Raw genomic sequence first — 19,348 nt, forward strand, 5'->3', positions numbered from 1 at the left:
TCAAGTTTGTACCAAATAAATCTTTCAATTTGGGCACAAGGAATAAAAAGGAGCTCCCAAACCCACATGTCAGGCTCTTTGTTGTTTTTCTACCTGGTTGGGTTAACTTATGGAGAAGGGAACAAAATGTATGTGATGTAGTTCAAATCTTCCAGGACATGAAAATATCTCTCTGCTGATTATCTAGGTCTCAGATCTGATCAAGGAATGCCGCCAATCCCTTGCGGACTGCGTTTTCGCCTGGGCCTGCCAGACACCATTGAGCAAAGATGATACGTTGTTTCTGATTTCCCACATGGAGTGTGTGACACTGGAGGCTGATGGCACTTTGGAGAATGTAAACCTGGCTCTTCTCATGGCGCTGCTCTATTGCTTGGATATCAGCTTTTTAGAGCATGTCACCGAGGATCGGGAAGGTATGATAGCAACCAGTTAAATATCAGAAAGAAACGCTATTGCCAGTACTTGTTTTGAAATCTTTACAATGTTAGTTCTAGAGATATTACCTCAAAAGTTTTTTTTTGTATTTTCATTTGGTCTGATCGCTCAGTACGGGAATATGCCGAGGATAACAAATGGAAAACCTTTCTCTTTGTTTCTTTTGGTGCTAGATTCATTGCCCAAGAGTTCCCCATGAGTTTTCTAAACTGTATTGTTATCACATGGAATGATAGAATTTCTACAGTGCAGAAGAAGGCCATTCGGCCCATCGAGTCTGCACTGACCCTTTGAAAGAGCACCCTACCTAGGCCCTTTCCTCCAACCTATCCTCATAACCCAGTAACCCCACCTAACCTTTTTGGATACTAAGGGTCAATTTAGCATGACCAATCCACCTAACCTGCACATGTTTGGACTTGTTTAAGTTATGTACAAATACAAGGTACTTGCTTTAAGATAGTAACTACAAAACAAATTGATGTTCATGGTGGGTGTTAATTATGCTAACTTCTCAAAACAAGGAATCCCAATGATTTTCTGTTTATAAGTTAAATATGGGATTTTAGATACTCAATTCTTATTTCCATTTCAAAACCTCACTCTCAAAGTCCCAGAACATGGTAACAGGAGTATGTCATTGAGCCTATTTTGCCTGTTTCCTCATGCTGATATCCAGAGAATCCCTATTATGCAGAATAAGCCTATTTGGACCATTGAGCCTGCAGTGACCCTCTGAGCCCACCCCTTCCACCCCATCCCCGTAACCCTGTGTAGTGATCATGGCCAATCTACCTAACCTGCACATCTTTGGACTGTGGGAGGAAACCGGAGCACCCGGAGGAAACCCATGCAGACACGGGGAGAATGTGTAAACTCATAAAATCACAGAACTTACAGTGCAGAAGGAGGTCATTCAGCCCATCGAGTCTGCACCGTCCCTTTGGAAAGAGCAGTCCACTCAAGCCCACGTCATCACCCCATCACCGCAACCCAGTAACCCTACCTAACATTTCTGGATACTATAAGGGCAATTTATCATGGCCAATCCACCTAACCTGCGCATCTTTGGACTGTGGGAGGAAACCCACACAGACACGGGGAGAAGGTGCAGACTCCACACAGTCATCCAAGGCCAGAATCGAACCTGGGTCCCTGGTGCTGTGAGTGCTAACCACTGTGCCACCATGGGTACATCATGGGTGATCTGTACCTCAATATCAATCTAAACCAGCGTTATCTATATTTCTCCATATCACTCGCTACCTTTTACAGAAAAAAAGAAATAAAAATGGAAGTATTCAGCTGGTTCGCAGCAGAACTTTAATAGTTCAAGCCATTGAGAGCAGTTCTGACTAAAGGTGGTTGAGTATTTCCAGCATTCCCTTTTTGTTATTTCAGATTTCCAGCATCTGCAGTATTGTGCTTTTGTTAAAAATATATATTGATGGCAATTTTGAACATTTCAGCATTAGGTCCAGCATCCAGTGACTGTCTCTGATTTTAACTATCTCTGAGACTAGTGCTAGATCCTGGCTAGTTTGCGCAGTTGTCAGCTAAATTCCTGCAGTATCTGAATAAATCCCAGAGGATATTCTTAGTTTGCGCTGTGTGACGTGACCCCCTCCCTGGAGCCACAACATTGGAGACGACCGAACAAAGGTTTTCCTATTTTTATTGAGCTACATTGGGGATATGATGCTGAATGTAGCTTGTTTACTTTTGTTTGTGTGTTGTGCCTCAAAATCAGAAATTGCTATCGAGCTAAAACTAGACAGGAATGCTGTCCGAAGTTCAGACTTTGTTGTGGGTAATTGAGTACACACATATTCAAACCCTACCGTGTGAAGATCCAAACATTAATTTAATACAGTTTCATACTTCTTAACCTTGCTCCCTCATTGGCTAGATTTATGTTTCATCGATGGTGCAGGATTATGAGCCCCCTGGGCTTTGTGTGCTTAGCAACCACAATTCACAGGTCATACTATAGCCCCCTCTGTTGTAGTGTGACGAACTAGCAGATCGACAGGGAGGGTGAATAGTTACAATTCAAGCAGTTCACAAGACTGGCTGGAGAATCTTTTAAAGCTGACTTTGCTCTGAATGTGTGGACCTGGTGTGATGCCCAGATCACACATTCAGATTGCGAACCTCCTGGTCTCCATGTCACCTGCAGCATGAGGTAGGCTGATGAAATTAGAAAGGTTGACTGGAGCAGTGAGGAACAAACAGAGCAGATTTCACTCATTACAGCGACATTTGCTGGAAAAATGCAACTGAACAGAGAAGATGATGGGTTGGATCGCCTCTCTTGTTTGTTGCAATGCCTACTATGAAAGCTCAGGCATGTAAAATGGGCATATCATTGTGTTTAATCAACAGTATCAAGGGCAGGTGTTGCACGGGAGATACAGGTCTATAAATAAAACTGATAGGTCACTAATTACATTCTGAGGTGGTTTTTTCTCCCTATCTTTTTAAAAGGTTAAAATATTTTCTCTTACCAGAATTAATTCATCAGCTGCCACTATTGACAGAAAGACAGTACGTGACTGCTATCCATTGCAAACTCCAGAACTCCCAGCCTTGGAAGCTAGCAGGCCTGCAGGCTGTGGTGCGATTGGCCTGGGCCTTGGCTCTGCGAGGAATCTCACAATTACCTGATACTACAGGTAAATCATCTTTTTGCTCTCCTCGGACCCTATATATTACTCGGGAAGGTTTTGTTGTTTTTATCTCTAATCTGCGAAAGCGCATGTTGAGTTGCAGTGCTGTTGACCTGCCAGTTCATTTGGAGTGAAAGTCACTCCCCTCGCTCCAGAATAATAAGCATCAATTCCAGGAACCAATGGATTCAGAGTCTGCCTCACCTCACCCTCTTTGGTCAGAATCTGACTCCTAATCTTTCCTTCCTGTTGCTAACAACCTGATTATACTTCCTTTCAAATGAAGTTTGTAATTGGTGCTTAACATACTCCCCATTAACTCTCTAGTCAGGGAAAACAACCTTTCCGTGTCAACCTGTGAATGGTAGTCATGATGTGGAGATGCCGGCGTTGAACTGGGGTGAGCGCAGTAAGAAGTCTTACAACACCAGGTTAAAGCCCGACAGGTTTGTTTCAAATCACTAGTTTTCAGAGCGCTGCTCCTTCCTCAGGTGAATGAAGAGGTGGGTTCCAGAAACATAGATGTAGACAAAGTCAAAGATGCAAGACGATATTTTGAATGCGAGCATTTGCAGGTAATTACGTCTTTACAGATCCATGATGTGGAGATGCCACATGTGGAGATGCTCGCATTCAAAGTATCGTCCTGCATCTTTGACCCCGTCCATACACATGTTTCTGGAACCCACCCCCACACCCACCCGAGGAAGGAGCAGCGCCCCGAAAGCCAGTGACCCGAAACAAACCTGTTGGACCTTAACCTGCTGTTGTAAGGGATGATGTGGAGATGCCGGCGTTGGACTGGGGTGAACACAGTGAGAAGTCTTACAACACCAGGTTAAAGTCCAAAAGATTTGTTTTGGGTCGCTGGCTTTCGGGGCGCTGCTCCTTCCTTGGGGATGTGGGTTCCAGAAACGTGTATGGACTGGGTCAAAGATGCGGGACGATACTTTGAATGCGAGCATCTCCACATGCGGCATCTCTACATCATGGATCTGTAAAGGCTTAATTACCTGCAAATGCTCGCATTCAAATTGTCGTCTTGCATCTTTGACTTTGTCTACATATATGTTTCTGGAACCTACCTCTTCATTCACCTGAGGAAGGAGCAGTGCTCAGAAAAATAATGATTTGAAACAAACCTGCTGGACTTTAACCTGGTGTTGTAAGACTTCTTACTGTGCTCAACCTGTGGAGTCCTTTCAGAATCTTGCATATTTCAATAGGATCACCTCGAAATTCCACAGGCCTCTCATCCCAGGAGCCAATCTAAAATGCAAGTTCTCCAAACCCTTGTAATAAAGACCAAAATGCCATCAGTACTTTGCTTCTGCTGATATTAATTGCTTGAAGTTCCTCACTCTTATTAGTCCCCTTGTTTCCCCACTATTTTTGGTCTGCTCAGGAAACTGCCTCAAATGTACTCTGCCCTTGTCTGCATACTATTAAAAAGTTTTTTTTTTTTTTTAAGAGTATCCAATTCTTTTTTTTACAATTAAGGGGCAATTTAGCGTAGCCAATCCACCTACCCTGCACATCTCTTTGGGATGTGGGGATGAGACCCACGCAGATACATGCATAATATGCAAACACCACACGGACAGTGACCCGGGGCAGGAATCGAACCCGGGTTCTTGGCGCCGCGATGCAGCAGTGCAAACCATTGCGTTACCGTGCCCCTCGTCTGCAAACTACTTTTGCTTATTTTTTGTGCAAATGGATCAGACTTGCTGTCTGCAGCTTGGGGTCTGATTTCAGGTGTTTGGTTGACAGGGCTGCTGTCTAAATCTTTTGACCTGAACTAGTAGGAATCTTCTACCTGTTATCACTGGATGGTGCAGGTACATTTAACAAGCTGAATAAGGGCGAGAAGGGTCAATTGCCCATCTCACTCCATCTAGATTCAATCTTTACTCCTCCCGAAGCCAACAATACACATTGGCGAATCTGTATTGTATCAATGAACTTAGATGAAATTGGAGCTTGGATTAGTTAGTGGAATTCTGATGTTGTTGCTATTACAGAAACTTGGTTGAAAGAGGGACAGGATTGGCAACTAAACATTCCAGTATTTAAGATGCTTCAGGCAGGATAGAGGGGGGTGCAAAATGGGTGGGGGAGTTGCATTGTTGGTTAAGGAGAATATCACAGCTGCTGAGGGAGAACACCTTGGAGGGTTCAGGCAGCGAGGCAATATGAGCTCAGGAACAGGAAGGGTGCTGTCACAATGTTGGGGGTTTAATACAGACCTCCTAACAGCCAGTCGGAGATAGAGGAGCAGATATGCAGACAGATCTTGGAAAGATGCATAAACAATAGGGTTGTTGTGGTGGGTAGTTTTAACTTTCCCTATATTGACAGGGACACACTACTGCTAGATAATAATCACTTTCTGTCACAAGTAGGCTTCAATGAAGTTTCTGTGAAAAGCCCATAGTCGCCACATTTCGCCGCCTGTTCGGGGAGGCTGGTGCGGGAATTGAACCCGCGCTGCTGCCTTGTTCTGCATTACAAGCCAGCTGTTTGGCCCACTGTGCTAACTGTGAGGCAAGGATGGAGCAGAATTTGTAAGGAGCGCCCAGGAGGGTTTCTTGAAACAATATGTAAATATCCCAACACGGGAAGGGGCCATATTAGACCTGGTTCTGGGAAATGAGCCCTGCCAGGTGATCGAAGTTTCAGTAGGAGATCATTTCGGGTGCAGTGATCATAATTCTGTAAGTTTTAAACTGCTTATGGAAAAGGGCAAGAGTGGTCCTCAGGTGAAGGTGTTAGACTGGGGGGGAAGGCTAATTACAACAGCATTAGGCAGGATCTGGAGAGTGTTGACTGGGCGAGGCTAGAACATAGAACATACAGTGCGAAGGAGGCCATTCGGCCATCGAGTCTGCACCGACCCACTTCAGCCCTCACTTCCACACTATCCTCGTAACCCAACAACCCCATCTAACCTTTTTTTTTGTTGACACTAAGGGCAAGTTATCATGGCCAATCCACCTAACCTGCACGCCTTTGGACTGTGGGAGTAAACTGGAGCACCCAGAGGAAACCCACGCAAACACGGGGAGAATGTGCAGACTCCGCACAGACAGTGACCCAGCGGGGAATCAAACCTGGGATCCTGGCATTGTGAAGCCATAGTGCTTCACTTGTGCTACCGTGCTGCCTGTCATGTGAGGGTACCTTTAAGAAATGGGTGTTTATAAATGGGTGTGTACATAAATATCTGTAGTGAGAGTATCTTTAAGAAATGGGTGTTTATTACTGCAGCGATGTCAGAGAGGGGGTGGAGCTGGGCTGTCTGTCAGCTTTTTACTTTTGTTTTAGGCTGTTTGCAGCAGGGTGTGTTTTAGTTTCGTTTTCAGAGCTGGATAGCTGCAGTCACAGCCAGAAGGTGTATTAGAGTTTCCCTCTGTAATCTAAAGAATGTAAATCGATCCTTTGGATAATTGCTCACAGTAGTGACTTTAACCTGATGTGCTTCTGTTTAAAGGTTTTTTTCTTAAGTCTTCTGAATATTAAAAGGACAGCTTAAGGATTACTTTGTATTCTTTGGGGTTGTATTTGAAATAATGGTTGCTAAGATGTTCACTATGTTTTAAAAAGGTTAACTTGAGTTCATAGAATAAACATTGTTTTGCTTTCAAAAATACTTTTCCATTTCTGCTGTACCACACCTGTAGAGTGGGCTGTGTGCTCCCCATACCACAATCTATTAAACGTTGTGGGTCAGGTGAACTCCATGATACACTTTGGGGTTCTCTAAACCCTGGCCCATAACAAACTGGGGGCTCGAGGGGGATAAAAGTCTATCTATTGGATTGACTTAGTGAACTTAAAGACAGTGAGGGGTGAGCATATTGTGGGTGCTTTTCAGGTGTGGTATTTTAGTTTAAGTAGGGAGTGTGTTGTGAACAATGGCTCTTTCAGAGGCTCTGAAGTTTTTGGGGGTGGAGACGGTCACACGCAGTACCTTACGGACAGAGACTAAAAGCAGACTGTTAGATTTGGCAAAAACATTGCAGTTAACATTACCTGACAAAATGCGAAAAGATGAGGTAATTATGGCGGTGGCTAAGCATTTAAAATTGCCTGAGATACAGTTTGACTCATTAGAAATGGCAAAACTTCAGTTACAAATTAAACAAATGGAACATGCGAAAGAATTAAAGCAGCTTGAATACGAAAGAGAGAGAAAGGAAAAAGAGAGAGCGGAAATAGAGAGAGAAGAAAGGAAAACAGAAAGAATAGCCCGAGCAGAACAAAAAGAAAGAGAGAGAGTGATACAGATCAGGGAAAAAGATAAAGAGAGAGATTTTGAACTTCAGAAAATGGCCATGAAACATGACAGTCAGTTAAAATTGGCAGACGTAAAGGGAAACGTACAGTTGGTTGATAGTGATGAGGATAGTGAGAAAGAGCGTCAAAGTCGAAGGCTTGGTGGGGATCTATTTAAATATGTCTAAGCATTGCCAAGGTTTGACGAGAAGGAGGTGGAAGCCTTTTTCATTTCATTTGAGAAGGTGGCTAAACAAATGAAATGGCCACAGGACATGTGGGTTTTACTGATTCAAACAAAGATGGTAGGTAGGGCTAGTGAAGTGTTTGCATCACTACCGGAGGAGGTACCTGAGACGTATGAGGAGGTGAAAAAATCCATCTTAGGTGCATATGAACTTGTGCCTGAAGCTGACAGACAAAGGTTTAGAAATTTAAGGAAAGATTTTGGTCAAACATCATTTAGTTTGAAAGGATCAAACAGAGTAATTTTGCTAGGTGGATAAGGGCTTTGAAAATAGACCAAACGTATGAAGTTCTCAGAGAAATTATACTTTTGGAGGAGTTTAAAAATTCAATTCCTGATGTAGTGAGAACTCATGGGGAAGAGCAGAGGGATAAAACTGCGAGATTAGCAGCAGAAATGGCAGATGATTATGAATTAGTTCATAAATCAAAGCTTGGTTTCCGACATCAGTTTCAGCCTGTGAGGGATAGAAACTGGGGACATGAGAAATACTCAAGTGGTAAAGGTGATCTGATGGGAGATAATAAGGAGAGTGTACCTCAGATTAAAAAAGAAATCCAGGAGGGTGGAAAAGAAATGAAAAATTTCAAATGTTTTCCCTAATAAACTAGGCCATGTAAAGTCACAGTGTTGGTGGTTGAAGAAAAGCACTGGGAAGGCTGATGTGGTAAAACAGGATAAGACAGTGCGGTTTGTTAAAGTGGTAAAGGAAAGCCCAAGTGAAGCGAAGGAGGTGCAAAAGATTGTACACCCTGATCAAGAGGTGATTGATAAGAAGGTGCCAGATCTCTTTAAAGAATTTACTTGTGGGTAAAGTTTACTCATGTGTATCAGGAGGAGGAGGTGAAGAAGTCACAATTTTAAGAGATACAGGAGCTAGTCAATCTTTAATGGTAAGAGATGAGGAGTTATGTAGTTTGGGAAGAATGTTGCCAGAAAAGGTGGTGATATGTGGAATTCAGGGTGAGAGGAGTAGTGTTCCATTATATAAGGTAAGGTTGGAAAGTCCAGTGAAGATGGTGAAGTGGTAGTAGGAGTATTAGATAAGCTATCTTGTCCAGGGATGCAGTTTATCTTGGGTAATGATATAGCTGGATCGCAGGTGGGAGTGATGCCTACTGTGGTTGATAAGCCAGTGGAAAATCAGACAACTGAAGTGTTGAAGGACGGATATCCTGGGATTTTTCCGGATTGTGTAGTGACAAGGTCGCAAAGTCACAGGTTAAGACAAGAGGAGAAATCAAAGAGTGAAGATGAAGTTGAAGTGCAATTATCAGAAATGATTTTTGATCAGATGGTTGAAAAAGAACAAGAACAGGTGGAGGATGAGGCGGATATTTTTAGTTCAGGAAAATTGGCGGAGTTACAACAAAAACATATAGAAATACAACAGATGTATCAGAAAGCATACACGGAAGAGGAATCTGAGTGTATACCAGAGTGTTATTACCGTAAAAGTGATGTCTTGATGAGAAAATGAAGACCTGTACATATGCAGGCGGATGAAAAGTGGTAGTATTGCCGGTAGGGTATAGAAAGGAGGTGTTGCGAGTTGCACATGAGGTACCAGTGGGAGGTCATTTGGGAATAAGGAAAACGCAAGCTAAAATCCAAAAACATTTTTATTGGCCTGGACTACATAAAGATGTAGTTAAATTTTGTCAATCATGTCACATATGTCAAGTGATAGGGAAACCTCAAGCAGTGATAAAACCAGTGCCCTTAATACTCATTCCAGTATTTGAGGAACCTTTTACAAGGGTCCTAATTGATTGCGTAGGACTGCTTCCTAAAACAAAAAGTGGGAATCAATATCTTTTGACGATAATGGATGTGTCTACCAGGTTTCCAGAGGCCATTCCAGTACGTAATATTACAGGTAAAAAGATTGTGGAGGAGTTACTTAAATTCTTTACTAGATATGGACTACCCACAGAAATACAATAGGATCAAGGATCGAATTGTACCTCAAGGTTATTCAAAGAAGTTATGGATAGCTTAGGAATAAAACAATTTAAATCAACTGCGTACCATCCAGAATCGCAGGGAGCGTTAGAAAGTTGCATCAGACATTGAAGACAATGTTGAGGGCTTATTGTCAAGAATATCCAGAGGATTGGGATAAAGGAATTCCATTCGTACTGTTTGCAATTAGGGGGTGCACCTAATGAGTCAACCAAATTTAGTCCTTTTGAACTAATTTTTGGTCATGTGGTAAGAGGACCACTTAAATTGATTAAGGAAAAATTGGTGAGTGAGAAATTGGAAATTACATTATTGGATTACGTGTCAAATTTTAGGGAACGATTAAATAGAGCAGGTGAATTGGCTAGACAACATTTAAAAGTTGCACAAAATGTGATGAAACGGGTAGCGGACAAGAAATCCAAAGTTCGTAGTTTTGCCTGTGGAGATAAAGTTTTAGTGTTACCAGGGGTAGGGGAACCTTTAAAAGCAAAGTTTTGTGGAATGTATTAGATTGAAAGGAAACTAAGTGAGGTGAATTATGTGGTAAGAACACCAGATAGAAGGAAGAATCACCGAGTGTGTCATGTGAATATGCTTAAAAGGTACTTTGAAAGGGAAGGAGAGAAAAAAGAGCACGTTTTAATGATTCCAACTCAAAGTGACGAACCAAATCCAGATGACTGTGAATTTGACATACCTCAAATTAAATTGGAAAACGAGAATGTTCTTAAAAATTGGGATAAATTGTTGAGTTACCTTCCAGAGGAAAAACAGACTGACCTGAAAGAGTTATTGATATCACATGGGCATATTTGTGGAGATAAATTGGGAAGTACTAAAATGGCTATACATGATGTGGATGTGGGAAATGCTGTTCCAATTAAACAACATCCATACAGACTTAACCCGTTAAAATTGGCACAGGTTAACAGAGAGATTGAGAGTATGCTTAAAAATTGCATAATTGAAGTGGTTTACAGCCAATGGAGCTCACCCATAGTGATGGTACCTAAACCAGATGGTATCCACCGGTTGTGTGTGGACTATAGAAAGGTTAATGCAGTTACAAGAACGGACTCTTATCCTATCCCACGTTTGGAGGATTGCATTGAGAAAGTGGGACAATCAGCTTTTATTTCCAAATTGGATTTACTTAAAGGTTACTGGCAGGTACCTTTATCCGAAAGGGTGTAGGAGATTTCAGCTTTTGTGACTCCAGATGGCATATACCAATTAAAGGTTATGCCATTTGGCATGAAAAACGCACCAGCCACATTTCAACGGTTAACTAACAAAGTTGTTTCAGGATTACCCAATTGTGTGGTATACATCGAAGATCTGGTAATTTTCAGCCAGGCATGGAAAGAACATTTAATACATCTGATGGAGTTATTCAATTGACTTCAGGAGGCGGGTTTGGTGATAAACCTAGCCAAAAGTGAATTTGGAAAAGCCCAAGTCACTCTCCTTGGCCATACAATTGGACAGGGTCGAATGATCACACGGGATGTGAAACCAAAAGTTATTGAGGAGTTTCCGATACCCTCAAGACGAAGGGAAATAATGTGATTTTTTGGCATGAGTGAATTTGTTCCAACATTGGTGAAAAATATTTGTAGCGTGATTACTCCACTGACTGACTTGCTCAAGAAGCGTAACACATTCCAGTGGACAGCGGAGTTTCAACAGTCATTTGACGGCCTGAAAGTTGTGATAACCAATGCTCATGTATTGGAGAATTACAAGGGACTCTGTGATCAGATTGAACTAAAATACCTGACTTTAAAGAGAAATGCCGAGGCATAGAGAAATGCATGGATCGTGCAGAGACCTTCTTGTTCAAAGAGACTCAATCAAGAGGGATTACATTGGAGGAAGAAGAAAAAACCCCAGAAATGGACTATATTATTGTACCTGTTTGCATGTGATGTTTTTTGAAACGATAAAGTATATTTACTGTGTGCATTTCTTAAAGGACGGCGAAAAGGTGAAAAATGAAACCATCTTGAAGTTAATGGTTTTTTTTTTTCTTGGCGGGAGATGTCATGAGAGTACCTTTAAGAAATGGGTGTTTATAAATGGGTGTGTATAAATATCTGTAGTGAGAGTACCTTGAAGAAATGGGTGTTTATTATTGCAGTGATGTCAGAGAGGGGGTGGAGCTGGGCTGTCTGTCAGCTTTTTACTTTCGTTTTAGGTTGTTTGCTGCAGGGTGTGTTTTAGTTTCGTTTTCAGAGCTGGATAGCTGCAGTCACAGCCAGAAGGTGTATTAGAATCTCCCTCTGTAATCTAAAGAATGTAAATCAATCCTTAGGTGATTTAAAGCTAATAACTGCTCACAGCAGTGACTAACCTGATGTGCTTCTGTTTAAAGGTTTTTCTTTTTAAGTCTTCTGGATGTTAAAAAGACAGCTTACGGATTACTTAGTGTTGTATTCTTTGGGGGTTGTATTTGAAATAATGGTTGCTAAGATGTTCACTATGTTTTAAAAAGGTTAACTTGAGTTCATAGAATAAACATTATTTTGCTTTCAAAAATACTTTTCCATTTCTGCTGTACCACACCTGTAGAGTGGGCCGTGTGCTCCACATACCACAATCTGTTAAAAGTTGTGGGACAGGTGAACTCCATGATACACTTTGGGGTTCTCTAAACCCTGGCCAATACATGCCCCAAAAAAGCTATTTGAGGGAAAATCAACATCCGGCATGTGGGAGGCTTCAAATGTCAGTTGATTAGAATTCAGGAACGGCATGTAACTGTGGGGACGAAAGATGAGGGTGGCAAGTATAGGGAACCCTGGATAACGAGGAAATCATGAACCTTTTCAAAAAGTAAATGGAATAATTTGTAAGGTCTAAAAGGCTTAGGACAGATGAAGCCCTTGAAGAAAATAATGAAAGTAGGAAGGATAGGAGTTAGGAAGGCTAAAAAGGGTCATGAAATGTCATTGGCAAACAGGATTAAGGAAAATCCTACTACGTTTTGAACATATGTAAAGAGCAAGAGGGTAGCCAGAGAAAAAGATGGTCCATTCAAGGATATTGGGGGGAATCTATGTATGGAACCAGAGGAAATGGGCGAGATACTAAATTAATATTTTGCCTCAGTATTCACCGAAGAGAAGGACTTGGGGATGAGGAGCATATGGTAGTGTGTGTAGATATTCTGAGTCATTGATATTAATAAAGAGGTGTAGGGCATCTTAAAAAGCACGAAAGAAGATAAGTCCCTAGGGCATGATGGGATCTACCCCAGAACACTGAGGGAGGCAAGGGAGGAAATTGCTGGGGCCTTGACAGTAATCTTTGTATCCTCATTGGCTACAGATGAGTGGGGATTAATGGGTGTTTCTCTGGTTGGGCAATCAGTTGCTCGTGGTGTCCCTCAGGGATCAGTGTTGTGCCCACAATTGTTCACAATTTACATAGATGATTTGGAGTTGGGGACCAAGTGCAATGTGTCCAAGTTTGCAGACGACACTAAGATAAGTGGTAAAGCAAAAAGTGCAGAGGATACCGGACGTCTGCAGAGGGATTTGGATAGATTAAGTGTATGGGGTAGTGTCTGACAGATGGAGTACCATGTTGACAAATGTGAGGTTATCCATTTTGGTAGGAATAATGGCAAAAGGGATTATTATTTAAATGATAAAATATTAAAACATGCTGCTGCGCAGTGAGACCTGGGTGTGCTAGTGCATGAGTTGCAAAAAGTTGGTTTACAGGTGCAACAGGTGATTAAGAAGGCAAATGGAATTTTGTCCTTCATTGCTAGAGGGATGGAGTTTCAAACTAGGGAGGTTATGCTGCAATTGTAAAAGGTGTTAGTGAGGCCACACCTGGAGTATTGTGTTCAGTTTTGGTCTCCTTAACTCAGAAAGGACGTACTGGCGCAGGATGGTGTGCAGAGGAGATTCACTAAGTTAATCCCAGAGCTGAAGGGGTTGGATTACGAGGAGAGGTTGAGTAGACTGGGACTGTACTTGTTGGAATTTAGAAGGATGCGGGGGGATCTTATAGAAACATATAAGATTATGAAGGGAATAGATGGGATAGATGCCAACATTGGCTACTCCCAGTCCTCTGGAACTTCATCAACATAAGAACTAGGAGCAGGAGTAGGCCATCTGGCCCCTCGAGCCTGCTCCGCCACTCAATGAGATCATAGCTGATCTTTTTTGGACTCACCTCCACTTTCCGGCCCGAACACCTTAACCCTTAATCCCTTTATTCTTCAAAAAACTATCTATCTTTACCTTAAAAACCTTAAAAACATTTAATGAAGGAGCCTCTACTGCCTCACTAGGCAAGGAATCCCATAGATTTACAACGCTTTGGGTGAAGAAGTTCCTCCTAAGCTCAGTCCTAAATCTACTTCCCCTTATTTTGAGGCTATGCCCCCTAGTTCTGCTTTCACCCGCCAGTGGAAACAACCAGCCCAAATCTATCCTATCTATTCCCTTCATAATTTTATATGTTTCTATAAGATCCCCCCCGCATCCTTCTAAATTCCAACGAGTACAGTCCCAGTCTACTCAACCTCTCCTTATAATCTAACCCCTTCAGCTCTGGGATTAACCTAGTGACTCTCCTCTGCACACCCTCCAGCGCCAGTACGTCATTTCTCAGGTAAGGAGACCAATACTCCAGGTGTGGCCACAATAACACCTTATACAATTGCAGCATAACCTTCCTCGTCTTAAACTCCATCCCTCTAGCAATGAAGGACAAAACTCCTTTTGCCGCCTTAATCACCTGTGGCACCTGTAAACCAACTTTTTGCGACCCATGCACTAGCACACCCAGGTCTCTCTGCATAGCGGTTTGTTTTAATATTTTATCATATAAATAATAATCACTTTTGCTGTTATTCCTACCAAAATGGATAACCTCACATTTGTCAACATTGTATTCCATCTGCCAGACCCTAGCCCATTCACTTAACCTATCCAAATCCCTCTGCAGACTTCCGGTATCCTCTGCACTTTTTGCTTTACCACTCATATTAGTGTCGTCTGCAAACCTGGACACATTGCACTTGGTCCCCAACTCCAAATCATCTATGTAAATTGTGAACAATTATGGGCCCAACACTGATCCCTGAGGGACACCGCTAGCTACTGATTGCCAACCAGAGAAACACCCATTAATCCCCACTCTTTGCTTTCTATTAATTAACCAATCCTCTATCCATGCTACTACTTTACCCTTAATGCCATGCATCTTTATCTTATGCAGCAATCTTTTGTGTGCCACCTTGTCAAAAGCTTTCTGGAAATCCAGATATACCACATCCATTGGCTCCCCGTTATCTACCGCACTGGTAATGTCCTCAAAAAATTCTACTAAATTAGTTAGGCACGACCTGCCCTTTATGAACCCATGCTGCGTCTTCCCAATCGGACAATTTCCATCCAGATGCCTTGCTATTTTTTCCTTGATGATAGATTCCAGCATCTTCCCGACTACCAAAGTTAAGCTAACTGGCCTATAATTACCCGCATTCTGCTTACCTCTTTTTTTTTTAAACAGTAGTGTCACGTTTGCTAATTTCCAATCTGCCGGGACCACCCCAGAATCTAGTTAATTTATGTAAATTATCACGAGTGCATTTGCAATTTCCCTAGCCATCTCTTTTAGCACTCTGGGATACATTCCATCAGGGCCAGGAGACCTGTCTACCTTTAACCCCATTAGCTTGCCCATCACTACCTCCTTAGTGAGAACAATCATCTCAAGGTCCTCACCTGACATGGCCTCATTTCCATCAGTCACTGGCATGTTATTTGTGTCTTCCACTGTGAAGACGGACCCAAAAAACCTGTTCAGGTTCCTCAGCAATTTCCTCATCTCCCATTATTAAATCTCCCTTCTCATCCTCTAAAGGACCAATATTTACCTTAGCCACTCTTTTTGTTTTATATATTTGTAGAAACGTTTACTCTCTGTTTTTCTATTCTGAGCAAGTTTACTCTCATAATCTATCTTACTCTTCTTTATAGCTTTTTTAGTAGCTTTCTGTTGCCCCCTAAAGATTTCCCAGTCCTCTAGTCTCCCACTAACTTTGCCACTTTGTATGCTTTTTCCTTCAATTTGATACTCTGCCTTATTTCCTTAAATATCCATGGTCGATTTTCCCTCTTTCTACCGTCCTTCCTTTTTCTTGGTAGAAACCTTTGCTGAGCACTGTGAAAAATCGCTTGGAAGGTTCTCCACTGTTCCTCAACTGTTTCACCATAAAGTCTTTGCTCCCAGTCTACCTTAGCTAGCTCTTCTGTCATCCCATTGTAATCTCCTTTGTTTAAGCACAAAACACTAGTGTTTGATTTTACCTTCTTACCCTCCATTTGTACTTTAAATTCCACCATATTATGATCGCTCCTTCTGAGAGGAGTCCTAACTATGAGATCATTAATCAATCCTGTCTCATTACACAGGACCAGATCTTGGACTGCTTGTTCCCTCTTAGGTTCCATTACATACTGTTCTAGGAAACTATCGCGGATACATTCTATAAACTCCTCCTCAAGGCTGCCTTGACCGACCTGGTTAAACCAATCGACATGTAGAATAAAATCCCCCATGATAACTGCTGTACCATTTCTACATGCATCAGTTATTTATTTGTTTATTGCCTACTAAATAAATAATGTTACTATTTGTTGGCCTATAGACTACTATCAGTGACTTTTTCACCTTACTATTCCTGATTTCCACCCAAATGGATTCAACTTTATCCTCCATAGCACCAATGTCATCCCTTACTATTGCCCGGATGTCATCCTTAAATAACAGAGCGACACCACCTCCTTTACCATCCACTCTGTCCTTCCGAATAGTTTCATACCCGTGGATATTTAACTCCCAGTCGTGACCATCCTTTATGTTTCAGTAATGGCCACGAAATCATAGTCATTCACGATGATTTGCGCCATCAACTCATTTACCTTATTCCGAATACTACAAGCATTCAGGTAAAGTACACTTATGTTGACTTTTATACCTCTGTTTTGAATCTTAACACCTTGATCAGTAACCTCTCCTAAGTTATTTTTCCTCTTAACGTTTCTCCTAATTTTCCTTGTCGTTTAACCCATATCTTCATGTAACAGCCTTTCCATTTATGTTTTTACTTCCCGTTTTATTCCTTTTAGTATTACAAGGCCTATTCACTGAGCTCCCCTCAGTCACTGTACCTTGTACTGTTGCCCTTTTTGATTTTAGACGATGGCTTCTCTGCCTTATACTTTCCCCCTTACTGAACAAAGAACAAAGAAAAGTACAGCACAGGAACAGGCCCTTCGGCCCTCCAAGCCCGTGCCGACCATGCTGCCCGTCGAAACTAAAATCTTCTACACTTCCTGGGTCCGTATCCCTCTATTCTCATCCTATTCATGTATGTCAAGATGCCCCTTAAATGTCACTATCGTCCCTGCTTCCACCACCTCCTCCGCGGAGCAGCAAGTTCCAGGCACCCACTACACTGTGTGTAAAAAAACTTGCCTCGTACATCTCCTCTAAACCTTGCCCCTCGCACCTTAAACCTATGCCCCCTATTAATTGACCCCTCTACCCTGGGGAAAAGCCTCTGACTATCCACTCTGTCTATGCCCCTCATAATTTTGTATCCCTCTATCAGGTCGCCCCTCAACCTCCGTCGTTCCAGTGAGAACAAACCGAGTTTATTCAACCGCTCCTCATAGCTAATGCCCTCCATACCAGGCAACATCCTGGTAAATCTCTTCTGCACCCTATCGAAAGCCTCCACATCCTTCTGGTAGTGTGGCGACCAGAATTGAACACTATACTCCCAAGTGTGGCCTAACTAAGGTTCTATACAGCTGCAACATGACTTGCCAATTCTTATACTCAATGTCCCAGCCAATGAAGGCAAGTTAACAGTAACTTTTTAAAAAAAACTTTTAACGTTAATTTACTAATTAATTGACGCAATGTCAGTTAGAGGGGTGCAGTGCTCTGACTGTGAGATGTGTCAGGTCCGGGAGGCTTCATCTGCAGAAAGTGCACCCAACTGGAGCTCCTCACAGACCGCATGGTTCGATTGGAGCAGCAGTTGGATGCACTTAGGAGCATGCAGGTGGCGGAAAGCGTCATAGATAGCAGTTATATAAATGTGGTCACACCCAAGGTGCAGGCAGAGAAATGGGTGACCACCAGAAAGGGCAGGCAGTCAGTGCAGGAATCCCCTGTGGTTGTTCCCCTCTCGAACAGGTATACCCCTTTGGACACTGTCGGGGGGATAGCCTATCAGGGGAAAACAACAGCAGCCAGAGCAGTGGCACCACAGCTGGCTCTGATGTTCAGAAGGGAGGGGCAAAGCGCAGAAGAGCAATAGTCATAGGGGACTCTATAGTCAGGGGCACAGATAGGCACTTCTGTGGATGTGAAAGAGACTCCAGGATGGTATGTTGCCTCCCTGGTGCCAGGGTCCAGGATGTCTCCGAACAGGTAGAGGGCATCCTGAAGGGGGAAGGCAAACAGGCAGAGGTCGTTGTACATATTGGTACTAACGACATAGGCAGGAAGGGGCATGAGGTCCTGCAGCAGGAGTTCAGGGAGCTAGGCAGAAAGTTAAAAGACAGGACCTCTAGGGTTGTAATCTCGGGATTACTCCCTGTGCCATGTGCCAGTGAGGCTAGAAATAGGAAGATGGAGCAGCTAAACAAGTGGCTAAACAGCTGGTGTAGGAGGGAGGGTTTCCGTTATCTGGACCACTGGGAACTCTTCCGGGGCAGGTGTGACCTATATAAGAAGGACGGGTTGCATCTAAACTGGAGAGGCATAAATATCCTGGCCGCCAGGTTTGCTAGTGTCACACGGGAGGGTTTAAACTAGTATGGCAGGGGGGTGGGCACGGGAGCAATGGGTCTGAAGGTGAGAGCATTGAGGGAGAACTAGGGAATAGGGACATTATCGCTCTGAGGCAGAGCAGACAGGGTGAAGCTGCTGAACACAGCGGGTCTGGTGCCTGACGTGCATATGTTTTAATGCAAGAAGTATTATGGGTAAGGCAGATGAACTTAGAGCTTGGATTAGTACTTCGAACTATGGTGTTGCTATTACAGAGACCTGGTTGAGGGAAGGGCAGGATTGGCAGCTAAACGTTCCAGGATTTAGATTTTTCAGGCGGGTTAGAGGGGGATGTAAAAGGGGTGGCGGAGTTGCAGTACTGGTTAGGGAGAATATCACAGCTGTACTACGGGAGGACACCTCAGAGGGCAGTGAGGCTATATGGGTAGAGATCAGGAATAAGAAGGCTGCAGAATGTTGGGGGTTTACTACAGGCCTGCCAACAGCCAGCGGGAGATAGAGGAGCAGATGGGTAGACAGATTTTGGAAAAGAGTAAAAACAACACGGTTGTTGTGATGGGAGACTTCAACTTCCACAATATTGACTGGGACTCACTTAGTGCTAGGGGTTTGTAAGGAGCATCCAGGAGGGCTTCTTAAAACAATATGTAGACAGTCCAACTAGGGAAGGGGCTCTGCTGGACCTGGTATCGGGGAATGAGCCAGGCCAGGTGGTAGAAGCTTCAGTAGGTGAGCATTTTGGGAACAGTGACAACAATTCAGTAAGTTTTAAAGTGCTGGTGGACAAGGATAAGAGTGGTCCGAGGGGGAATGTGCTAAATTGGGGGAAGGCTAATTATAACAATATTAGGCAGGAACTGAAGAACCTAGATTGGGGGTGGATGTTTGAGGGTAAATCAACATCTGACATGTG

The 19,348-nt window shown here is 42.9% G+C and overlaps 1 protein-coding gene across 3 annotated transcripts in view; it reads left to right on the plus strand.

The window, feature by feature from the left end:
* nup205 (nucleoporin 205) overlaps positions 1-19,348 on the plus strand; it is a 189,430-nt gene that overhangs the window by 17,900 nt on the left and 152,182 nt on the right. For all 3 annotated transcript variants that reach the window (XM_072484243.1, XM_072484244.1, XM_072484245.1), the window contains exons 6-7: positions 188-416; positions 2,949-3,113. In XM_072484243.1, coding sequence (XP_072340344.1) covers positions 188-416; positions 2,949-3,113 — 394 coding nt within the window. The remainder of the gene's footprint in view (positions 1-187; positions 417-2,948; positions 3,114-19,348) is intronic.

The sequence above is a fragment of the Scyliorhinus torazame genome, chromosome 19 (assembly GCF_047496885.1).
Source record: "Scyliorhinus torazame isolate Kashiwa2021f chromosome 19, sScyTor2.1, whole genome shotgun sequence".
NCBI lineage: Eukaryota > Metazoa > Chordata > Chondrichthyes > Carcharhiniformes > Scyliorhinidae > Scyliorhinus > Scyliorhinus torazame.